Source organism: Camelus ferus, chromosome 1, assembly GCF_009834535.1.
Source record: "Camelus ferus isolate YT-003-E chromosome 1, BCGSAC_Cfer_1.0, whole genome shotgun sequence".
Classification (NCBI taxonomy): Eukaryota; Metazoa; Chordata; class Mammalia; order Artiodactyla; family Camelidae; genus Camelus; species Camelus ferus.
This window is the reverse complement of record NC_045696.1, coordinates 19,600,418-19,620,444: the sequence shown is the minus strand read 5'-3', so window position 1 is coordinate 19,620,444 and position 20,027 is coordinate 19,600,418. Positions and strand designations below refer to the sequence as shown.

The window sequence follows — 20,027 nt, the reverse complement described above, 5'->3', positions numbered from 1 at the left end:
TTTTAAAATCTCTGCAGGTGATAAACTGGCCATTTTAAATGCCACTGTGTCAAATTGCAACGGGCTCTCTTGGTCCCCTGATGGAACTTAAAAATGCCAATGACTTCATTATATTTATATGCCTGTAAATTAAGAAAGTCCCCTTTGAATATCTGCTATTTAATCTACACACTTACTCAAATTATAAATATTAATTTAAGCCTTGCTATGATAGCAGTTATCTTTGTTAAAATGTTATGTTGCATTTAGAGAAGTAATTTTCACTTACGATATAAATTACAGCTCTTATTTTCCCTCTGTTAGCTCTTCTAAAATTCTTTTTTATGCTGGTGACACTTGTTTCACAGAAGTAGAAAATCTTAACATCTTTGACTTTTTCCCTTTTTCAGTAATGTCCTAATTAATCCAGAGATAACTCCTATTTTGATATTTTTTGTTACATCTATACCTACCTTTCCATATTCTTTGCCACCAGCCAGCCCACTCATCATAATCTATCCTAAATGCTTTTTCCCTAAATTTAATTTGTCAGTCATCCTATCTTTTGATTAATCTTTACTAAATACCAATTTTGTCATATTAATTTCTACTTATAAATAATAAACAGACAACCATTTAAGTCTAGAAATTTTACCACGGCTTTTGAGTTCCTCCAGTGTGTTTTCAAAACCACTTCTCCAGTGATAATATATTACCAATATTCTTCTACATGAGATCAACCTCATCTATATTGATCTATTAATTATTCCCTGAATCTTCCTTGAACAAAAAATTTTGTCTTAACTGGAATGCCCGCCAACATACATGCCTTACCTGGAGTCTGCTCTCTTTCTGTCTTTTTATTGTAATATCTGTCTCAACTTTTTTTTTTTTCAAGTTTTATTGCCCTCTGTGCAGCCTTCTTGATTATAAATCTCTTAAAGGCCATAATTGATAAACATCATCTTGCTTTATTATTCATCTTTTTATGCAGTGTTGTTGTCATACCAAATAAATTAGAAATACTTTGACATTAGGAACTATGACAATATTTTTGCATACCATAGCAATTTGCAGAATTCATATATTCAATAAATAAGTACTGATTTTGATAAACAAATTTTTAATTTACCCAACTCTACATTTCAGATTGTTACTGCATGTATTTCTTTGAGAATAGTTCAAAAAGGACATAGGTTTATCATTGTGCCAATTTTTAGTCTGTGGGTTTAAAATGTTTTCTTACTTTAAATGAGAATCTCTTGTGAAGATACTGGCGTTTTTGACTATCCAACCCCAATTCTAATACAAAAGTATGGTTTATTGGTTGGTTTGAAGTAATGCCATCATTTACTCAAATTGCTGCTCAAATCAAGTGAATCAGTCTATGTAACGTTATACACATCTCCATTTTCTTCAAAGTTATCATGTCTTCTCCAAATACTTAAGAAGACTAAAACATAAAAATTAGATTTTCCAGCATCAGTGAATGCCATTTCATTTTTAAAATCCCGTCCAATTCTAAATAGAAATTTTAATTAGAAATGTTTACTACGTTTCTGTCCTAAATGACATCAAGGACTCGTATCAGTATCCACTTTCATGTTTCGTCTCTAAATTGAAATGTCAGAAATGAAGGCAAGATTAACTGGATAGATAGAAAATACCAGTTTTGTCCAGTTCTCTCTGAACACAAATTTCTATTTGGCATTAGAAAACTGTTTCATTTTCTTCTGACATTTGAGTCCAAAATGAGTCCATTAGAGGTGGCCACAGGTCAAGAATGACCACAAGAAACTCTGCATGTTAAATCACTAGAGTAATGATTAAAGCATGACCTTAAATTTTAGTTCTTCACGTCTTTCCTAATATGCATATGTTTTAATGTATCTGTAGAGGTCAATTAGAGCAAATCTAGCCTTCGGGAAATGTATTTAACTAGAGAATTATGTGTTTTCTTTTTATTATATACTTTTAATTCCTGATTTATAGCCATGTGCCCAGTCACCAAAATGTCCATAAAAATATGATCTTGATTAATGAGTGAATTACTAGTTTGTACTGAATAAAAAATTAACCAAGTATTTTAATATAAATTAGCTAATTAATTTCAGGCTTAATTTCACTTTATTGCAATGAATGTTTCTTATACCCAACAGCAAATCAGTGCAAAATTGTTCAGAACTTTATTTGACTTTGAAAGTGCCTATATCTTTCAAGTTTTGTCTTTTCTATAAACTCCAAAGGTCAAAGTAATAATTGGCAGACATTTCTCAAAATCTCTGATATCCTTAAATTCAGTTTAAGTCAATTACAAAACTATATGTTCTCAATACCATCAATAGTCTGTACCTAGTGTACAGTAAGCTCTTGGTAAATGTTCATTATTCTGCTATGCACTTGCATGTTATCAGTTTAGGAGAAATAGAAATGAAGGTGATGAGCTTTCACCTCTAGAAATTTACATTTATATATGGTAGAGAAGTGAGTATCATCCACAATGGTGAGTTTCACTTGTTTAGTGAACTTGTCTCTGGATCAAAGATTTCTACTTGTTGATATTATAGATGGGGCTATCAGAGAATATTTTGCAAAGCTATTGATATTTTAGTTTCATTTTGGAGATAGAATATAGCCAGCCATGCAGAGATGTGAGTAAGGGAGATGACGGCAAAGGAAACAGTTTGAGCAAATGCACATTGATGAGGAAGTGTGAGTCAGTGCGGAAGAGGGGACAATTAATTGTGGTTGTCTACAGCTACAGAAGCATTCGGAGTACTTGGAAAGAAACCTAGAAGACCTAATTTTCTTTCAATTAAAATGTATATAATAGTTAATTGGACAAAACAAATGCACTTAGAAGATTTTTGAGTCGGCAGGTGAAACTAAACAGTTTTAGAAACGTACGCTTGCAGCAGCCTGAGAAATACTCTCATGGGAAGGAACACTGAAGAGATAAAAGTCAGAAAAAGAAATGTAGAACTTGATACATCATTATCTCAGATTAAAATAAATATCTCAGATTAAAATTAATGAGTGCATGTATCAGGGAAACATTGTTGGAAATACATGAGAATGTGTACAAATTATGTTTCAGAGGTTATATGTCCAAGACTTTTCGATTGATTGGTGGTGACCAAAAATGGTGAACAGTGAGCAATTTTTGGTAGAAGGGGAAGGGTTCAGTTTGCACTTGAAGAGTTTGAAATTAAAATATGCTATTCAACTGAATCCTATCTAAGGATTGGAGATTGCAGGATTAAATTTTGGGAAAGCACAGGCTGAAGAGCCAAAGAGAAAAGGAAATTGAGGGCATGAAATAAGATGAGGTTTTAAAGGAGAAATAAAAGGAGCAGAACCCCAATTCTCTTTTTTCTTTCAAACATACAACCTCTTTTCTGCCTCTTTCCCTTCTTTCCATAAGTATGAGTAAACCTTCTTCAATTTATAAAATTCCTGACTACATACCTGGAATTGTGAATCCCCAAAACTCTAAACATCTCTTCAGATTCAGGTTTCTTACGAGAGCAATCTCAACTTCCTTGACTTTTTCTGCAGCTTTCATCTATTGTCCCCATTACATTAAACTAAGTTTATCATGGGGATTAGTTGCTTCTCAAAAGAAAAAGTTATTTTCTGTGAATTCTCACTAATATTGACATTGTTTACAGTAGATAGTCACTTGTTCCTTGGTTCTGCTAAGTTTTCTCCCTATTCTTTCTAAATTCATTGTTCTTCTTAACTGGTTTCTCTCTGAAATATTAGGCTAACTAGAACACTTTTTGAGCCCCTATAATGTGCCAAGTATTCTCTGAGCATTGATGAAATTATGAATAAAGACAGGCCCAAGACTGACAGGAAAAAAAAAGATAGCCATGTAGCTCAACCTGAGTTTCTCATGGAGGTTTCCAGAAAAAGAAGGAATTCATCAATCAAGTATAGGAAGTACAAGGAAATATTTTAAAGAGCTTAAATAACATGTTTGACAAGACTTCCTTGATAAATATTTTCTTGCTTTCTCATATTTCTTTCTTTAAACATTATCAGCATAGCTATGTTAAAGTCTTGGTCTAATTCCATTTTTTTCCTTTTCTTTTTCTTTTTCTTTTCTTTCTTTCTTTCTTTTTTTTTTTTTGGCATTTCATGGGTCTCTTTTTCCTCTAGGTTATTTCAGCTGATTCTTGCTCACAGTGCCTTATTTCACCATGTGTTTTATAATGTCAGAATGTGAGTTTAGCTTAAAGAGAACTTCATTTATGAAAATCGTGGGGAGTCTGGGCTGATTATATAGCTCTTCTGAAGGGGATTTATGTTTGCTTCTGCCACATAGCTGTGAACCCTACATGTGAGATGGCTTTTTAATTTAATTTGCATCTTGGGGTTTCCCAAAGAACATGTATTTACAATTAAAATCTCAAACCTGGGATATGGCAGAACAGTGGTTAATCTGTTTAAGGAGAAACATTTTCCCCCTATACAGGCCAGGAGGGACAACTGTCCTTGACATCACCTTTTGCCAGTGGGCTGATTTATTCTTATGCTAAGGGTGAGTCTAATTCTGGTCCAGTGGTATGAGGTTTTCTGTAACATCCCCTCTTCATGCCAGTCTTGATCCATTCTCTGCAATCTGTGAGCCTCTCACTTACCATCATCCACAAATTCCCAGTGTAGGCTTGCACTCTAGTTTTTAAGTTTGTCTCCACTATTTTCCCTCAAGACACTGTTACTTTCCTGAAAGGTTATCTCTGCATTTCTGGGAGCAAAGGGTGGTGGGACAAGGTTTTGGGGAGTGGTCACACACCACAATGTCCACCATACCATAAATCTTTCAATTAATGTTAAAAGATAATTGTAATTATTTTCTGAAGTTTTAGAATATTCAGATGTTTTATTTCAAATTTGACAACAGACTTTTTGAACATCTTGCCTATTTTACCGCTGTTGCCCTGGTTCCTTTACTTATTAATCTTGTGAAAATGAATGTTTAATCATCGTTCCTTATGTAGTTCTCTCTCTCTTCCCTCTGTGTATGCCTCCTACCATGGAAATATTTTAGTAGGTAGTCAGAATGTTTAATTCATATTTTAATTATTGTAGTAACAATATAAGATTTACTCTTTTTAAGCAAGTTTCCAAATTTTGAGCAAAAATTTCCTTTAGCTATTGCCCAGTCTGGTAGCACACGTAAGGCCTAGCCTGGGAATATGGAACAGCTGTCTGAGTATGAATTTCCTCATTTTCTTAACTAAAAATTTCAGCATAGCTTAAATAAGTTCTGTATTTGGTCTGGTTGTAAGCTGCATAAGAATATAACAGATACAATGTTGTTACATTGTGTTTTACAAAATTTTAATTTCTCTTTACAGGTAATAAAAGCACTGGGGGTAAATAATTGCTATTTAGATCATGTGGTATAGACATCATGTATTAAAATCTTAGCATTCATTTTAAAACCATAATTAATTTTACTCCAATCTTTTTTTCAGCTCTTCTTCAAGTGACAATTTCACTTAGCAAAGTAGAGCTTAGTGTGGGCGAATCTAAATTCTTCACATGTACAGGTATGTGTTTCTACAAATATTTTCAGATAACTTGTTTCATGCTTTAAATATTCAAATAATATACTGGCTAAATTTAAGTACTTAAAAAAATCAACTCTTTAGAAATAAAATTGTATGTTATCATTGGGCTTATAATGATTAGAAAAGTTTTAATAAGTATATTTTACATATTAAACACTATGAACTTTATTTCTGTTACTTTCAAGTTACTAACTTTGTGTGCCAAACTAGGTCATTTATTTTGAAAATAATTTATCAGATATAATGTATACACAATAACTTTTAGTCAATTAAATATTTATCTAAATAGTAATATTAGGATGAATATAAATGTTGTAACTGAACCATTTTTGTTAATAGGAAATGAATAAATTAGATGTAGCACATTGCATTATAGTTACATTTGAATGAAAATTTTAGGACAAAGCAAGTCAAATCCATCCTTATGAAAAGTGATTATTTTTAAAGTAAATTATTATTAACCAGCTCAATTGTATCGCATAATCACGGAATAATGAAATAGTTTAAAATGAATTAAAAATTAAATTGTATTATTTTCTTGGCTTTGCATATTTTAATGATATAAATTATATGATGTTAATTGCCTCTATATAATTCATAAGATCAAAGTGACATAATTTAAAAGTATGAATTAACATCACTCAGTGGTACTGAGTTTTGTTCTTAATAATAGGGCAAAAATAATTAAACATTGTTTTCCTTTTATTTAAAGACATATAACCAAGAGCTATACAGTTGTGGAAGTGGCCTTACCTATATGTTAAATAGAGTAGTAAAACAAGAATCTAAAAATGAAAATGTGGGAAACCTATGCAAATCAGAACGCTTGCTTGTATTTTTCTGTTACAGTGGTGCCTCTGTTGATTCTAAAGTTTCCTGAACATAGACATCTGAAACTCAATCAAATAAGTATGTCTTAAAATTAAACTAGAGGGTAACCATGTTACCGACCTGGGTTCTTGGACTCTTTAGTGGATAGAAATTGACAAGAGACCAGATAAGGAATTCAGGCAAGGCTTTACTGGGACTCATGCTGCAGCAGGAGGGAGTGAAAACAAGAAACTGTTTCCATTGCTTGCTCACTGGGTTGGGGGGCGGGGCGAGCTGATCCCTTACATGGGGTGAGGGTAGCATAGGTTGTCTGCCACCCCCTTGGTGGTGCTGGGTTCAGGGATCATGCATAGTACCCTGCTTTTGCTCAGACGTGGCAGTTGGGGTTTGGCCTTTTTGTATCTTTGTTCATAATTTGCCCCAACTGCATATGCATGCAGTTGTTTTCAGTCTTTTAGAGTTTGTTCAGGTGCAAGCACTGCAGTAAACGGTCCCAGGTCCCAGGTCCCGGCCTATCTCAGTCATACCTTCACAGAACTAAATACGAATGTGTCATGTATAGCAAACGAATTTTTATACTGCATTTAAAATCTATGTTTTCAAGAAAAGAAGTTTAATGCTATTTATTAATTTATCCAATAGTTCAGTCCTATCAGTAAAATAACATGGAAGGCTTTATGGGGAATTATTAAGTATTAGAATTGTCAGAAAAAAGAGAATTATGACTGCTTTATGAAAATCCAGAATAAACTGTCCATGATAGTGAAATTTTATTCCATAGCCTTAAGAATGAAAGTATCCAAAATACTTCACAGAATATCCTTTATAATTTACTGTGTAAAGTGGAGTTTTCTATTGCTCAAATTTAAAGTGATGCATATTTAAATTATTCTTTTGTAAATTCTCAGTGGAGGAGGGAATTAAAGCTAATACCTCCCCCAAATGAGTCACCCTGTAATGACTATAGTTTTATGTTCAGAAAAACCTGAAGATAATATAACTAAGATCTATTTAATATTTAACTAAACTTACATATTTTTTTCTCAAGCATGTCTAAATTTATATAGGAAGGAAGGCAGTTTGTTTCCAGAGCCATTTCTTGGGGAAAAAATAAGATGGAACAATTTTCTTCAAAAAGGTCCTACAGATGTTAGTTAACTGTATGCATTTTCCCCCGATACTTTTGAGTTAATAGGGTATACTGCTTCCACAAGTTATCGCTCAAGTAATTAGGTGAAATGCATCCTTTTGGTGACTAAAAGTAAACACGGGAAGCTTCAGCTTTCACGAAGAGGATAATAACCTAGATTCTGAATTGGAAAACGTAAATAAATGTTTACCCTGTAATGATTTGGTTGTGATTGCCTAGCACTATAAGTATCATTTCAATGCATTCTAATTATCATATGATTAAATAGTTAACAGTTTTAGATTGAAATGATGAAACTACTGATTTCAGTTGGGAAAAGAGATTAGGGCTCTGTTTTAAAAATAGTCATTGGTCTTATCTATACAAGTTTAACAACGTGGGAAATTCACTCAAATTTCTGTATTAACAAAAGCCAAAGTTTACTTCGTAAAAGATTTACATTTTTATGAGCTCTACTGTATGACAGGAAAAAGTGCTATCTCCTGACCCTAGCAAAAAGACTTGCGCAAGTGAAATCGTGTTAACAATTGTGTTAGCATGTTTCTGTTTAAGTATGTCTATGAAGGGGGTTTATGTTGGACTTGGTAGCCAAGGTGCTTTCAGTACTTAAGTGTAGTCATAATCCGTAGATTAACATGGTAAAGTTCAAGCTATCATAGCTTAAATACCTTATTTCAAGTTCCCTAAGGAACTTTTGGGTTTTGCTTACTCAAATGAGATTGCATGCTCAATGTTGGATAAATAAGGATGAACATGTGTGCTAGCATTTGTGTTTACTTTCAATTTTGTAAGATTTTCAGATTTCCAGTCTTCTGTTTACATTTTTTTCCTAAATTGTCAAATTTGTTACACAATAGTAAATGCCAATGTCAAAACAAACATTTGAAACATATTTTCAAACATTTCTTTTCCGTGGCTCTTTGCAGCAATTGGTGAACCTGAGAGTATAGATTGGTATAATCCTCAAGGAGAGAAGATAATTTCAACACAGAGAGTATCGGTGCAAAAGGAAGGTATTAGGTCACGATTAACCATCTACAACGCAAATATAGAAGATGCAGGGATATATCGTTGTCAAGCAACAGATGCCAAAGGACAGACACAAGAAGCTACAGTTGTTTTGGAAATTTACCGTAAGTCACGGATTTATAAATTTTACTTGGTTGAAATTGTACTTTCTTATAAAAAAATTTGAACATGTTAAAATGTATTGAACAATAAAAACTAATACTCATTAAGAACTAACTGTGTTAGGCAACGTGCTGAGACCTTTACAGATATCAGCTTATTTATATTTTACTGTAGTGCACCTCTAAAATAAAATAGATGATAGATCATAGTGGATTATAAATATATAGATGGCTCCAGTTCTGTTGGTCAAATAATATAGATGAAAATGTTTTAATTTTCTGAGGTCATTAAGAATTTTTGAATAAATAGAAAACAGTAGTTTAAGTAGTGATATAAAATTTATTGGGAGTACTTTTTTCGCTCTGAAAGAAAAGGTTAGAAAAGGTTATTTGTTATTTGTTGTAAATAAAATTACATATGTGATAGCAGCGACCAGTCTAGAATGAGAATTGGGGAAGGGTCAGTGAACAGGATTTAGACAGAGAACAATCTGAAAACATCTAACCAGAAGAATAACATCTAACCAGATTCTTTACCACTAGGCATTTTCAGTAACAAGGTTTTCTACATTTACACTTTATTTTATGATTTGAGATTGATTGCTTCCTACATTCCTTTTCCCTTCTCTCTAGGAATTGTTAACCTGTTTAGGAAACTCATTGACTCCCTGGGTTTGAAACCAGGCTCTATCACTTACCCTGTGGCCTTGAGCAATCTCATAATCTCTCTGTCTTGTCGCTTTCATCAATAAAATGGGTATAATAGTAATACCTACATTATACATAGAGTTACTTTGAGAACTACATTAATTCATGCATAAAGTGCTTAGAACAGTGCCTAACAATTAATTTGTGGTAGTCAGTATTTCTACCAGTGAAAAATTATAAACAGTTTTAAAACACCAGCTCATAAGGCATCTCTTCCTTACAGCTTTGTTTTTGTTATTCTAGAAACAGGAGATGAAAAAAAAAAAAAAAGGCTAAATCAGTCCCACAGCATGACTTCCTCTTGGGTGACCAGAGCAATTTGTTAGTGTATTGTTACCCTCATTTTTCCTGATTTGACCTTCTTTTTTCTCCCTGTTAGTTTCCAAGTTTCTCAAGGAAAGATATTTGACCATCTACTGTACCAATTTCATAAATAGCAAAATATTAAATTGAAATGGTCATTTCATAGACATAGTATCTGGAAAGATGTTTCATTTGAAATGATACCAAGGAAGATTCCTGGTGTTTTGTGAAGCAAAAGAATTTTGTATTTTCTTAGCAAGGACAATGAGTAAAAATTTCTCATCACGCATAAATATCCACATTCATGCATTCTTTCAATACACTTATTGCATTTCTACTACCTAGCAGACAATGTTCTAATTTCCAGAGACTCAGTAGTGACTAAAACAGAAATCACTGGCCACTTGATGCTAACAATTTCAATGGGTAGAGACAGGCAAACAAAAGGTAAGCTGAAACAAATGCATAAGTGCTAGAGATATATTATATAGAATTCAACAGAAAAAAAATTAAGTGGTTTAGAGATACGGGGAGATGGCTATTTTGCATGTGGACGTTGGGCAGAAATTTGAGGGGATTTAAGAAAGTGCAAATGCCCTAGAATGACAGCAAATCTGGAGTGCTCAAGGAACTGCCTGGAGTAGAAACTAGGAGGAGAGAGGAAAAATTGGGATCAGAGTTGTGGGGCAGACGCCAGTTCCTATAGAACCTAGTGTGGCATTGTAAGAGCTTTGAATTTTATTCTCAGTGAGATGGGAATTTATCAGGTAGGAGAATTAGATGAGCTGGTTTAAGGTTTTAAAGGATCTAAATTTACCTCATTTTATTACAGCATCAATAAACACAGATTCTGAAATATGTTATTGGGAAAAATAAGCAATAACACTTTTATGGTTTGTTTTACTTTCTTGATGCAGAAAAACTCACTTTCAGAGAAGTGGTATCTCCTCAAGAGTTCAAACAAGGAGAGAATGCAGAAGTGGTTTGCCGAGTTAGCAGTTCACCTGCACCTGTTGTCAGCTGGTTATATCATAATGAGGAAGTCACCGCTATTTCCGACAGTTAGTATTTTGGTAACTCCCTACGTTATATGTTCTAACAATATTGCACTTTTTAAAAAAGACTGAATCTACCTGAACAGATATAGCAATTGGATTTTTTGACCCTAAGCGTCAACTGTTTTGAGAACCTCAAAGCTCTGAACTGGGCGTTGACACACTATGGACTTCAGGCTAAATCCAGCCCTTCTGCTGTTTGTGTAAGGTGCTCTGAGAATACAGCCAAACACAATAGTTACATACTGTCTGCAGCTGGTTTGGGATCAAAATTGAGCAGCTGTGACACAGATGGTTTGGCCTGTGAAGCCTACACAGTTATTGTCTGAAGATTTACAGAGTTTGCTGACCCATCCTCTAGTCGAGAAAAAATTATATACAAACAGGACAAGGATGCTAAATAAATAAGAAATGAATCCTGATACATTGAACTTCTGCATATTATAATTAAAACATGATCCCACAGGCTGACTAGATGTAAACTTAAAATAATATCTATGCAAATCCTGCGTTTTACTCTGGCACTGCTATTTCAGAGACAACTACATGTTCTAAATATTATGGTGAGATGCATGTGGATAATAGACAAAAAAGTACATTCATTCCAGTTGTCTTTATGATTTTGATTTAGACTGATCTGAAATTCCAGAATAGTATCACATCTGAAATAGAATGCATAATTTGCTTACATTATGCTCCTTTAGCATTGTGAATTGGGAGCATTTTCAGTTTAGAATATTTTTCATTGCACCTGCATTGCAGAGAGGTACAAAATAATTGAATCTTTTAAACTACTTTCCGTCTTGGATGATTTTGTTTTGTGCTTCTCAGTGATGAAACTTCTACAACATAAAGGAGAAAAAGCAGATAATTTCTATTTTTGAATATATGCAGAAAATGTATCATGATTATGTTTAATAGTTTTTTTTTAAATTTTGAGAGAATTTTCCTGAACTTGACATTTTTCACTGCTTATCCGTTACTGACTAAAACTTTTTCTATCATAATAAGTTAATGAGACATAATACTTTATTTCCTCTTACTTTATTTTCAGATAACTGCTTTAGATTTTACAAATAAATTGCATGGGTAAATTGTACAGTATATTTTCAACTTTATTCCTCTCAATAACAAACAAGAGGCAACTCTTATAGCAGTTAAATAACAATGTCTAAACATTTTTAGATTACCTCATCTTAGGCTTCAAGTGCACATCTGATTTATTGTAAACCTTAATTACAAAAGGTTTTGAAATGAGTTGTATTTCAAAAAGACACACAGAACAAAAGCCTCAAAAGCAAAGACTGATGGTCAAGGGCAGTGTTGTTGGAGGAGTGATGCTTCCATGCTTTCAGTTTACGCATTGTTTCCCCGGTATCCCAGGATGGAATGATGTGAAGCTGGAATTCTGTTAACGGCTCTACTCCTTTCCTTGGCCCTGAAGCTTGAACAACTTTTCTAATTGCTCTGCACCTAATTCAGATTCTTCATCTGTAAACAATATGTCATATGCATTTTAAACAGTGGTTTGAATCTTAAATAAGACAGGCATATAATACGTGTTAAGTAAATGAATGAAATTTTGGGCCATATATCAGATTCTCAATAAATAACATTTATTTTTCTCATTGAACTTTTAATTCTTGGGAATCAGTTAAACGTAGAAAATTAACACTGAGTTGTGTGGCAAGCAAAATAGAATTATTAAAAAAGGATGTAAAATGTGATTTTATTTGGGGATACAAAGGATGTAGGTGAATGTGAAGGACCAACTTTTCTTACCTTTTAATATTTGAAAAACTTGCCACATATTCATTACTGAACAATTTGTACATTCATAATGGAGTTATAAGAAGTAATATTCTTCAGCTGATTATACCTTATATGAATGATCCTTTTATTAAAATGAATGAAAAAAGGTTAGGTTTATAACCATGAAAGGAATGTTTATGGGAATTTAGAATAATGTAGTATGTCCAGATAGCTTTCTGAAGCCTTAACGTAGCACAGGAGTGAAGTTTAGAGGCTCCATGTGAAACAATGACAGTTTGGAAATGTCCATCTTATTAGCCATGCTTTTTTGGTAGCCACTGTATGACAAATATTCAGAATTACTATTCTCACAGACTACTCGAAGTGGAGGTTTTCCATGCTGTTTGTTGAAAGGCCATCCATATGCTAAAGAACCCACGTGTTCAGGAAGTGCAGACGATATTTTTTATAAAGGCTGATTATCCTGACTTTCAGTGTCACCCTGGTGGAGGGACATGCCATTGCAGATGCCCATTCAACCTCAGCCAGTTTGAATGTTAGCTCTAAAACTTCCTGTGGGTTCGTCACCAGTTGTGGGTTCTGGCCAGCAGAAGTCCCACCGAGATGGAATGAATTACTCAAGACTCTGAGGAAAAGTCAAGAGAGCGAGAGGGAGTCGGGAGCCAACTCCACAAGCCTCTCAAATCTCCCATATTTATTGAGTACAGTCAAAGGAGGAATGCAGGAATTTAGGGAAGGACAGGGTGGGATCACAATGAGTACAAAGGCTTTGTTTATTGTTGGTGTTCGGTTCTGACCCTTTTTGGTGAATCATGTTCCTGTTGAGCCTTATCAGGGCAGAACATATGGGAATCAGCTGCTTGACAACTTGGACTCAGGCAGCTGTGCCTGTCTTAGGTTGCCCCCCTCCGGGGATCTTACCTGTCATTGGCTAACCAGCCTTCTCACCTCTGAGTCTGCAGCTTTTTATAAATTATTTACCATTCCAGCCGAAGGCTGTTTGGGGATAGAAGACTAACAGCAGGCACGCTCAGCGTTTATAGCCAGGGGCCTGGGTCATTGCTAAAACCTCAAGGCAGTTACTAAGCACATCTTCTTTAAGGAGATAAGCGGCTGGGATCTGTTACAATTTGTTAACCCAATCATGGGCTCCCACAACTTCCTAAATATTTTGAACATTGTCTAATGAAATACCCTTTTTGCCTCAAAAACTATGGATAAAATCATCTTGTTCAATAACATTTTTATTTAATCGACTTCCTGTATAAAAATTCATTCAACAGTTACTGAACACCTAGTATATGCCATCTGGTGTGCTAGACAGTGATGATTCATGGTTTAAGATGATAAACAATCCACTGTTACAGAAATGACAGGCCAGCCAAGGAAAAAGCACCACTCGGAGGGTCGGAGTACTCAGATGTATTACGCCGGCGGGCTCAGAGGGGCTTTTGCTCCGAAGCTCTGAGCACCTCCAAGATGTGTGCATGGGGTTTTATAGGGTTAATTACAAGCTTGGGGCTATTAGCCAATAAGGCTCGAACAGCAAAACCAAGGAATCGGTACACTGGAGCTTATCTGTTAGGAACAGATCACGTTACTGACACTTGTTGAGCTTGGATTTACGAGTTAGCTTGTTAGCCCAGTAAACTGACACTAAACTTCAGATTTATGAGTTAGCCCAGCAGAACTTAGATCAGTAAACTGTCACTTATTACACTTAGATTTATAAGTTATCTTGTTAGCCCAGCCCAGCTTTTCCTTCACACCACTATTTTAAAAATACTAATAATCTAGTGGAAGAGATCAGTAGATAAATCAGTGAAAACAAGGTATGTTGAGGTCTATGATAAGGAAAGTGCAGTGATAGAGGATGATAAAGAAAGAACAGGGAACTAGTTGGGGCAGAGGAACGTGTTCAAGATGCCTGCTGAGACACAAAAATGCCTTTAAGTAAGAAAAGGAATTAGCCAAGTAGAGTGGTGCAGACTTTTTAGGAGGCAAGAACAACATATGCAGTGGCCTACAGGTGAAAGCATGAGTGGCACATTCCAGAAACTGAAGTAAGCTGATGATAACCAGAATTTATGAATAAGTACAACTAGAACACTTATAATAACAGATAAATATAACTAGGATTTGTAAGTAAAGTGCTAACAAGAAAGGAATCTGGAAAAGAAGTTTGGGTCAAGTCAACATGGCCTTGATGTCTCTGTTGAGTTTAGAATCTATACAAAAGGGACATCACTAAAGAGTTTTAATCAAGGCAGTGACATGATCTAATTTCTCTGAGAAATTTCAGGCAGAGATAGTGACCTAATTTTACATATGCTGAGATCGAAATATTTACAACACTTCCAGGTATGTACATCTGGTAGACTCGCACTGTTCTGGAATTCACAGGAATCATCTGGTCTGAAGAAAAAATGAGTCATCAAAATATAGTTGGTAATTGAACCCATAAGAGTAGACGAGGCAAACCATTCAATAATGGCTATGGAACAGGAAGAAAAGGGAACTTAGAAAATAACCCACCTAAAGAATCATAAAACAGACACCTTATTGGGTATCATCTGATTTCATTTATTTTTCTTACTGCAATGATGAATATCTCAGTGTTTGTAAAACTGAGAGAAATAGTCTCTAATGGTTAAATTGTCCTGATACCCATAGTTACGTGTGATTGTTTGAAGCAGTGCTTTCTTCAAAGGTCCTTGGTAAACACAAAGTAAAGATGTTTTTTGGTTTGATAGTTTGCTAACATCATTCCATGGACTTTACATATATATTTAGAATTTGATATGCAATTTCCTTGTATTTGTTTTCTGTATGGAAAATTTTTATATACTTTAACATATATAATGGCATATATTTATATGTAGTGGCTTTAGTTTCCTTCTCTAGCCATAGAAGTGATGTATTAAATTTGCTGTTTGAAACTGAAATTTTGCCATCAGAGGGAACATTTATTTTCATTAAAAATATGTATTTTGCAGATTCTTATTTTTTTCTCTTTTTTATATAGGACATTGCCTTCCTGATTATAATAATGCTTCCCTTTAATCTTTTTTTTAATTGAAGTATAGTTGATTTACCCCTTACTCTTTTTATTAATTAAACTGTAGCCATTAAAGAACATTACAGTTATAGGATGATACATATTTTAGTAAATCAGAAAATTTAATATTACAATGTCTTAGGTATGATTTGGTACATCCATCTCTAAACTTTAACTTTTGATTTATACAGTTGACCCTTGAACAACACACGGGTTAGGGATACCAACTCTACACATAGTTGAAAATTCAAGTATAGCTTATAGTTGGCCTTCCTTTTCTGCAGTTCCTCCAGATCTGCTGCTCTGCATCCTTGGATTCAACCAACTGCAGATTGTGTAGCACTGTGTTTACTACTGAAAGACAATTTGCACATACGTGGACCTGCACATTTCAAACCCAGGTTGCTTAAGGGTCAACTGTAATTGCTTCTCATTCTAATTTTTAGCAGCACACTTAGAGTTCTTTTAATTTACTTTGAAACACTGTGAATTTTTAGGAGTTCTGAATTACTGTAGGATTTATTGTGAATTACACTTCAAAATTTTTTGATCATTGACTTTCTTTCTCTCCAGTCTCTCCCTTGCTGATAAAATTTACCAGGGGAAAACATCTTCATAAACATTTTTGTATCTCTTCTTAGAGTCAACCAAAAGATGGAATAAGTCTTTTGGAAAAGTTTGTATCCCGTGGGCTGATAATTAGGTGTTTGTAGCTTTATAGTCAGTATTTTCTCTCTGCAGCAGCTTCAGAATCTACACTTTTCCATTCTTTATTAACGATCTCTCAGACAAGTAACCACATACTTCTCTGTTTTAAAGAGCTATTATTATCAGTAATGCCCTTGTTTGTATTTCTAGCCCAAACTTCTCATTTGATTTAAGAAATTGCCATGAAAAATGAACCCCCCAAATCTGAATGACTTAATGTCATAGCAGTTAATTTCTCAAGTCCAGTTGGCAGCAGGGGAAGAGGCAGGATTCTACTCCTTGCATCCATTCAGTGATCCATTTTCTCATGTGGCTTCTGTGTTTGCCCTAACCTCTCTATTAAGCCAGTAGATAGGGGAAGAATAGTAAATATTTATTTGAACAGTTCCAAAAAGCAGCCTCTAACAGTAGATATCCCAGAGGTGTGTACCTTAAAATACTGACATTTCTACTTTACCGAAAGGCCCAAGGGGGTCAAGGATTTGTTTCTCTTATTCACCAGTATATACAAATATAGTACCTAGCAAACAGATGATGTTCAGTGATATCTGTGGATGAATTAATTAATGAAATTTAGAACATTGTATTTACAACACATTTCAAAATAGGACTAGATGGGAAGACATTCTTTACTTGGTAAGAACACTGCAACAAAAATGTGATGATTAAAAACTAAGGCCAGGCATTATGGAAAATGTTGTCAGGCTGAAATGCTTCTTCGGGTAGCCAGAATATTTAGGCCATCAGCTAGTGCATGCCCTGTAACAGCTTATTTTTGTATATATGCATGTGCATACACTCACACATAAAGTGGAATCTTGAAACAAAGTTAATGAAGTCTAATCTATTCATTCCTAAAATGGATTATCTTGCATTTAGAAAAAAATCCTTCAAATAAATTTGAGATATGACCATTTTATATGTCCTCAGCATGACTTGAATATTATATCATTTAGCTGCCTCCTCAGGGTATGTGCAGTTATTAGTTTAATTATTGTGTGAGGAAGGATATTCAATCAATTTTCTAACCCTTTTCTGTACGCAAGTTGCTACATATTTGCAGTCAAAATGTCTTCGTGTCTGCAATATCTAATCTCTCGGCTTTGTTCTTTTGTGTACCATGTCTGCATTCAAAGTACCAGGGGGAAAATAATAGCCTAACCACTTTATGTGGAAATAAAGTCTTAAATGTATTTTAGAAAAAAGGTGCAACAAGGCAGTGTGGAGTGGAAAAACTGAAGTCATGAAATTACATTTTACTTTCAAATTTGAATTTGTTTGTTGATGAAAAGTATGATAGTGTCAGACAAGTGCTATATTTTAACTCTTAGCAATTTAGAGCACACTGGACTCGGCCTTCAATTACTGATATCATTTCCTCCCCTTTGCTTCCTTTCCAGATCGGTTCGCCATGTTAGCTAACAATAATCTGCAGATTCTCAACATCAATAAAAGTGATGAAGGTATATATAGGTGTGAAGGAAGAGTGGAAGCCAGGGGAGAAATTGACTTCCGTGATATCATTGTTATTGTTAATGGTAAGTCGATAACAATTTGTACATATTTTATGGTCACATTTGAGCAATATGTTTATTAGAAGGGCAACCGTGGAAACTCTGCATTCACGACTTCCCTAATGAAACTTCTTCTATATCAGGAGGAAATCTCCTTACCTCTACGATGGCATCTATTACATTGTACTGCAGTCTCAAGGTCAGAATCCATGACTTATTTAACATTGTAAATCTCTTTTACAAGGAGTCTATAAGGGAGTTGCTTTTTGATGGCTTTGTAGTTGTTGCCTTTTGTTGACTCTGTGGTTGTTGAAAATATGCCAAATGAAATATGGTGAAGTTTGATACTAGATTTTACTTTTAAATTACATGATTACTTGTTGCATAAAACTATCTATCAAATAGTATTCGCAGGGTTCTCAAATTTAATATAGAATACATTAGCTTACCCTTTCATATATTAGTGGACATGAATAACTAAGTTGATGGCTTCACAATGGCATCTCTTCCTCCACGCTTGGCTTCTCCTACTATATTTCCTGCCTGTGTTAACGTGACATTCTGTGAGGTCAGAAGATACATGAATGTTATCCTGGTTATCTCCACTTTGGTAATCTAATATGTGACCAAGATGCCCATTTTATTTCTTTAAATGTCTATCAAATATGTTCTACTTTCCCTGTCATGCTTTCCATAAGAGTGCTGCCCTTTCAGGTTTGTTTTTTTTTTTGGTTTTTTTTTTTGTATTTTTCTTGAAAGGCTGCAAGTTGTTTTCCTTTACTGTCAATCTTTCAATTCCAACTTTCTATCCATCAAACCTTTCAACCCTTAAAATTGTCAGTGTTTCCCATTACCTTCAAGACAAAAATAAAAGCATTTTTTGTGGCATAGGAAGCCTTTAATGATCACCAGCCCCCTTCCCCAACCATTCTGATATGGGTAACCTATGCTTTAACTATATGGAACTATTAGTAGTAAAACTATATACATGCACTTTTATTTTTCGTTTTAAAATAAGTTTAAGGTAGGAAATGTAAGTGTATTTTGGCATGGGCAAGAACTTGTGCTCAGTGTGCTCTTGTAAAAATGGGAGTTATATTAGTTACATGTAAAGTTTTTTGAAAAGGGCTAAATTTATAGGAAGAAGTATAAATATGCACTATTATTATGTTATATATGTATGTATACATAAATTTATGCACATATTTTTAGAGTAAAACATTAACTTGAGTCTAATCTTAAAAAGGAAATATCTTCTGGCAGACGTAGCATGATGTTAAGCCTTTTAATCTGTTCTGCTATTGTAATTTCTATTGTAACACATTTATAACTTATTTGAGTCAATTTCCATCCTAGATGATCTGTGGATGTTTACATATGATTACGTTTATTTTAAAGGAGGGATTATTTGGATATGAGTGTTTTCATTAACAAAGTTTGGATCTTCAAGTCTGTCATTCAAACTGGACTATTTAATTCCATACGTCTAGGCTTATTATGTCAGGGTTCATGCGGAGATAAACACTGGAGTGTGTTCCTTTGTGACACCGGTACAGTCGTGTATGAAATGTCCCCTTCTGTCTACATCACATCGACTGTTCCCAAAGCAAATCATCCTCCTTCCACACCCCACTCTTCCTCTAACAGAACTGACAACAGATCCTGATCTGACCTTTACTTGAACACTGCCTTATCTCCAGTTCTTCTAATTAGTCACATTTCCCCATTATGGTCACAAACTCTCATACCTTAAAATTCCTGGCCATTTCTCTTCAAAGTAACAGTGTTGACAAAATCAACCATCAATTTATTCCCTTTCTGGATGATGCGGTTGGACCCTGCCAAGGGAATGCATTGACTAATGCCACCAGATAACTGTGCTTTTCTCTCACATTTTGCCTTTACTTAGGTCAGAAAAATCATTCTGCTCCAGTCTTATTGACTGTTGCCCTGCTTACGGCTCCTTTTAATCTTGAACTCTCTCTAAAAGTATCCTTTATTATGTCTCCCTTATAAAACCTCTTGGAGCTGTTTCAATGAAAACTTTGAGGCTGCAAAATTTTTTCAATAAAATAAAAGCACTACCTTTATCCACATGATCTATCTTTTTAATTACAAAATTTGACTTATCATGTGCTTCCCCCTCCAAGTTATCATGCAGCTCTCTCAATTGTTACTAATTTTTATTCCTCCTGATGTGGACTTCATCATGGACCTGCTTCATCTCCTTCCACCT

The 20,027-nt window shown here is 34.4% G+C and overlaps 1 protein-coding gene across 1 annotated transcript in view; it reads left to right on the top strand.

Moving 5' to 3' along the window:
• NCAM2 (neural cell adhesion molecule 2) overlaps nt 1-20,027 on the top strand; it is a 433,297-nt gene that overhangs the window by 240,217 nt on the left and 173,053 nt on the right. Inside the window, 4 exon segments of the mRNA XM_006192306.2 lie at nt 5,466-5,540; nt 8,469-8,675; nt 10,601-10,744; nt 17,678-17,815. Of these exon segments, the coding sequence (XP_006192368.1) occupies nt 5,466-5,540; nt 8,469-8,675; nt 10,601-10,744; nt 17,678-17,815 (564 nt within the window).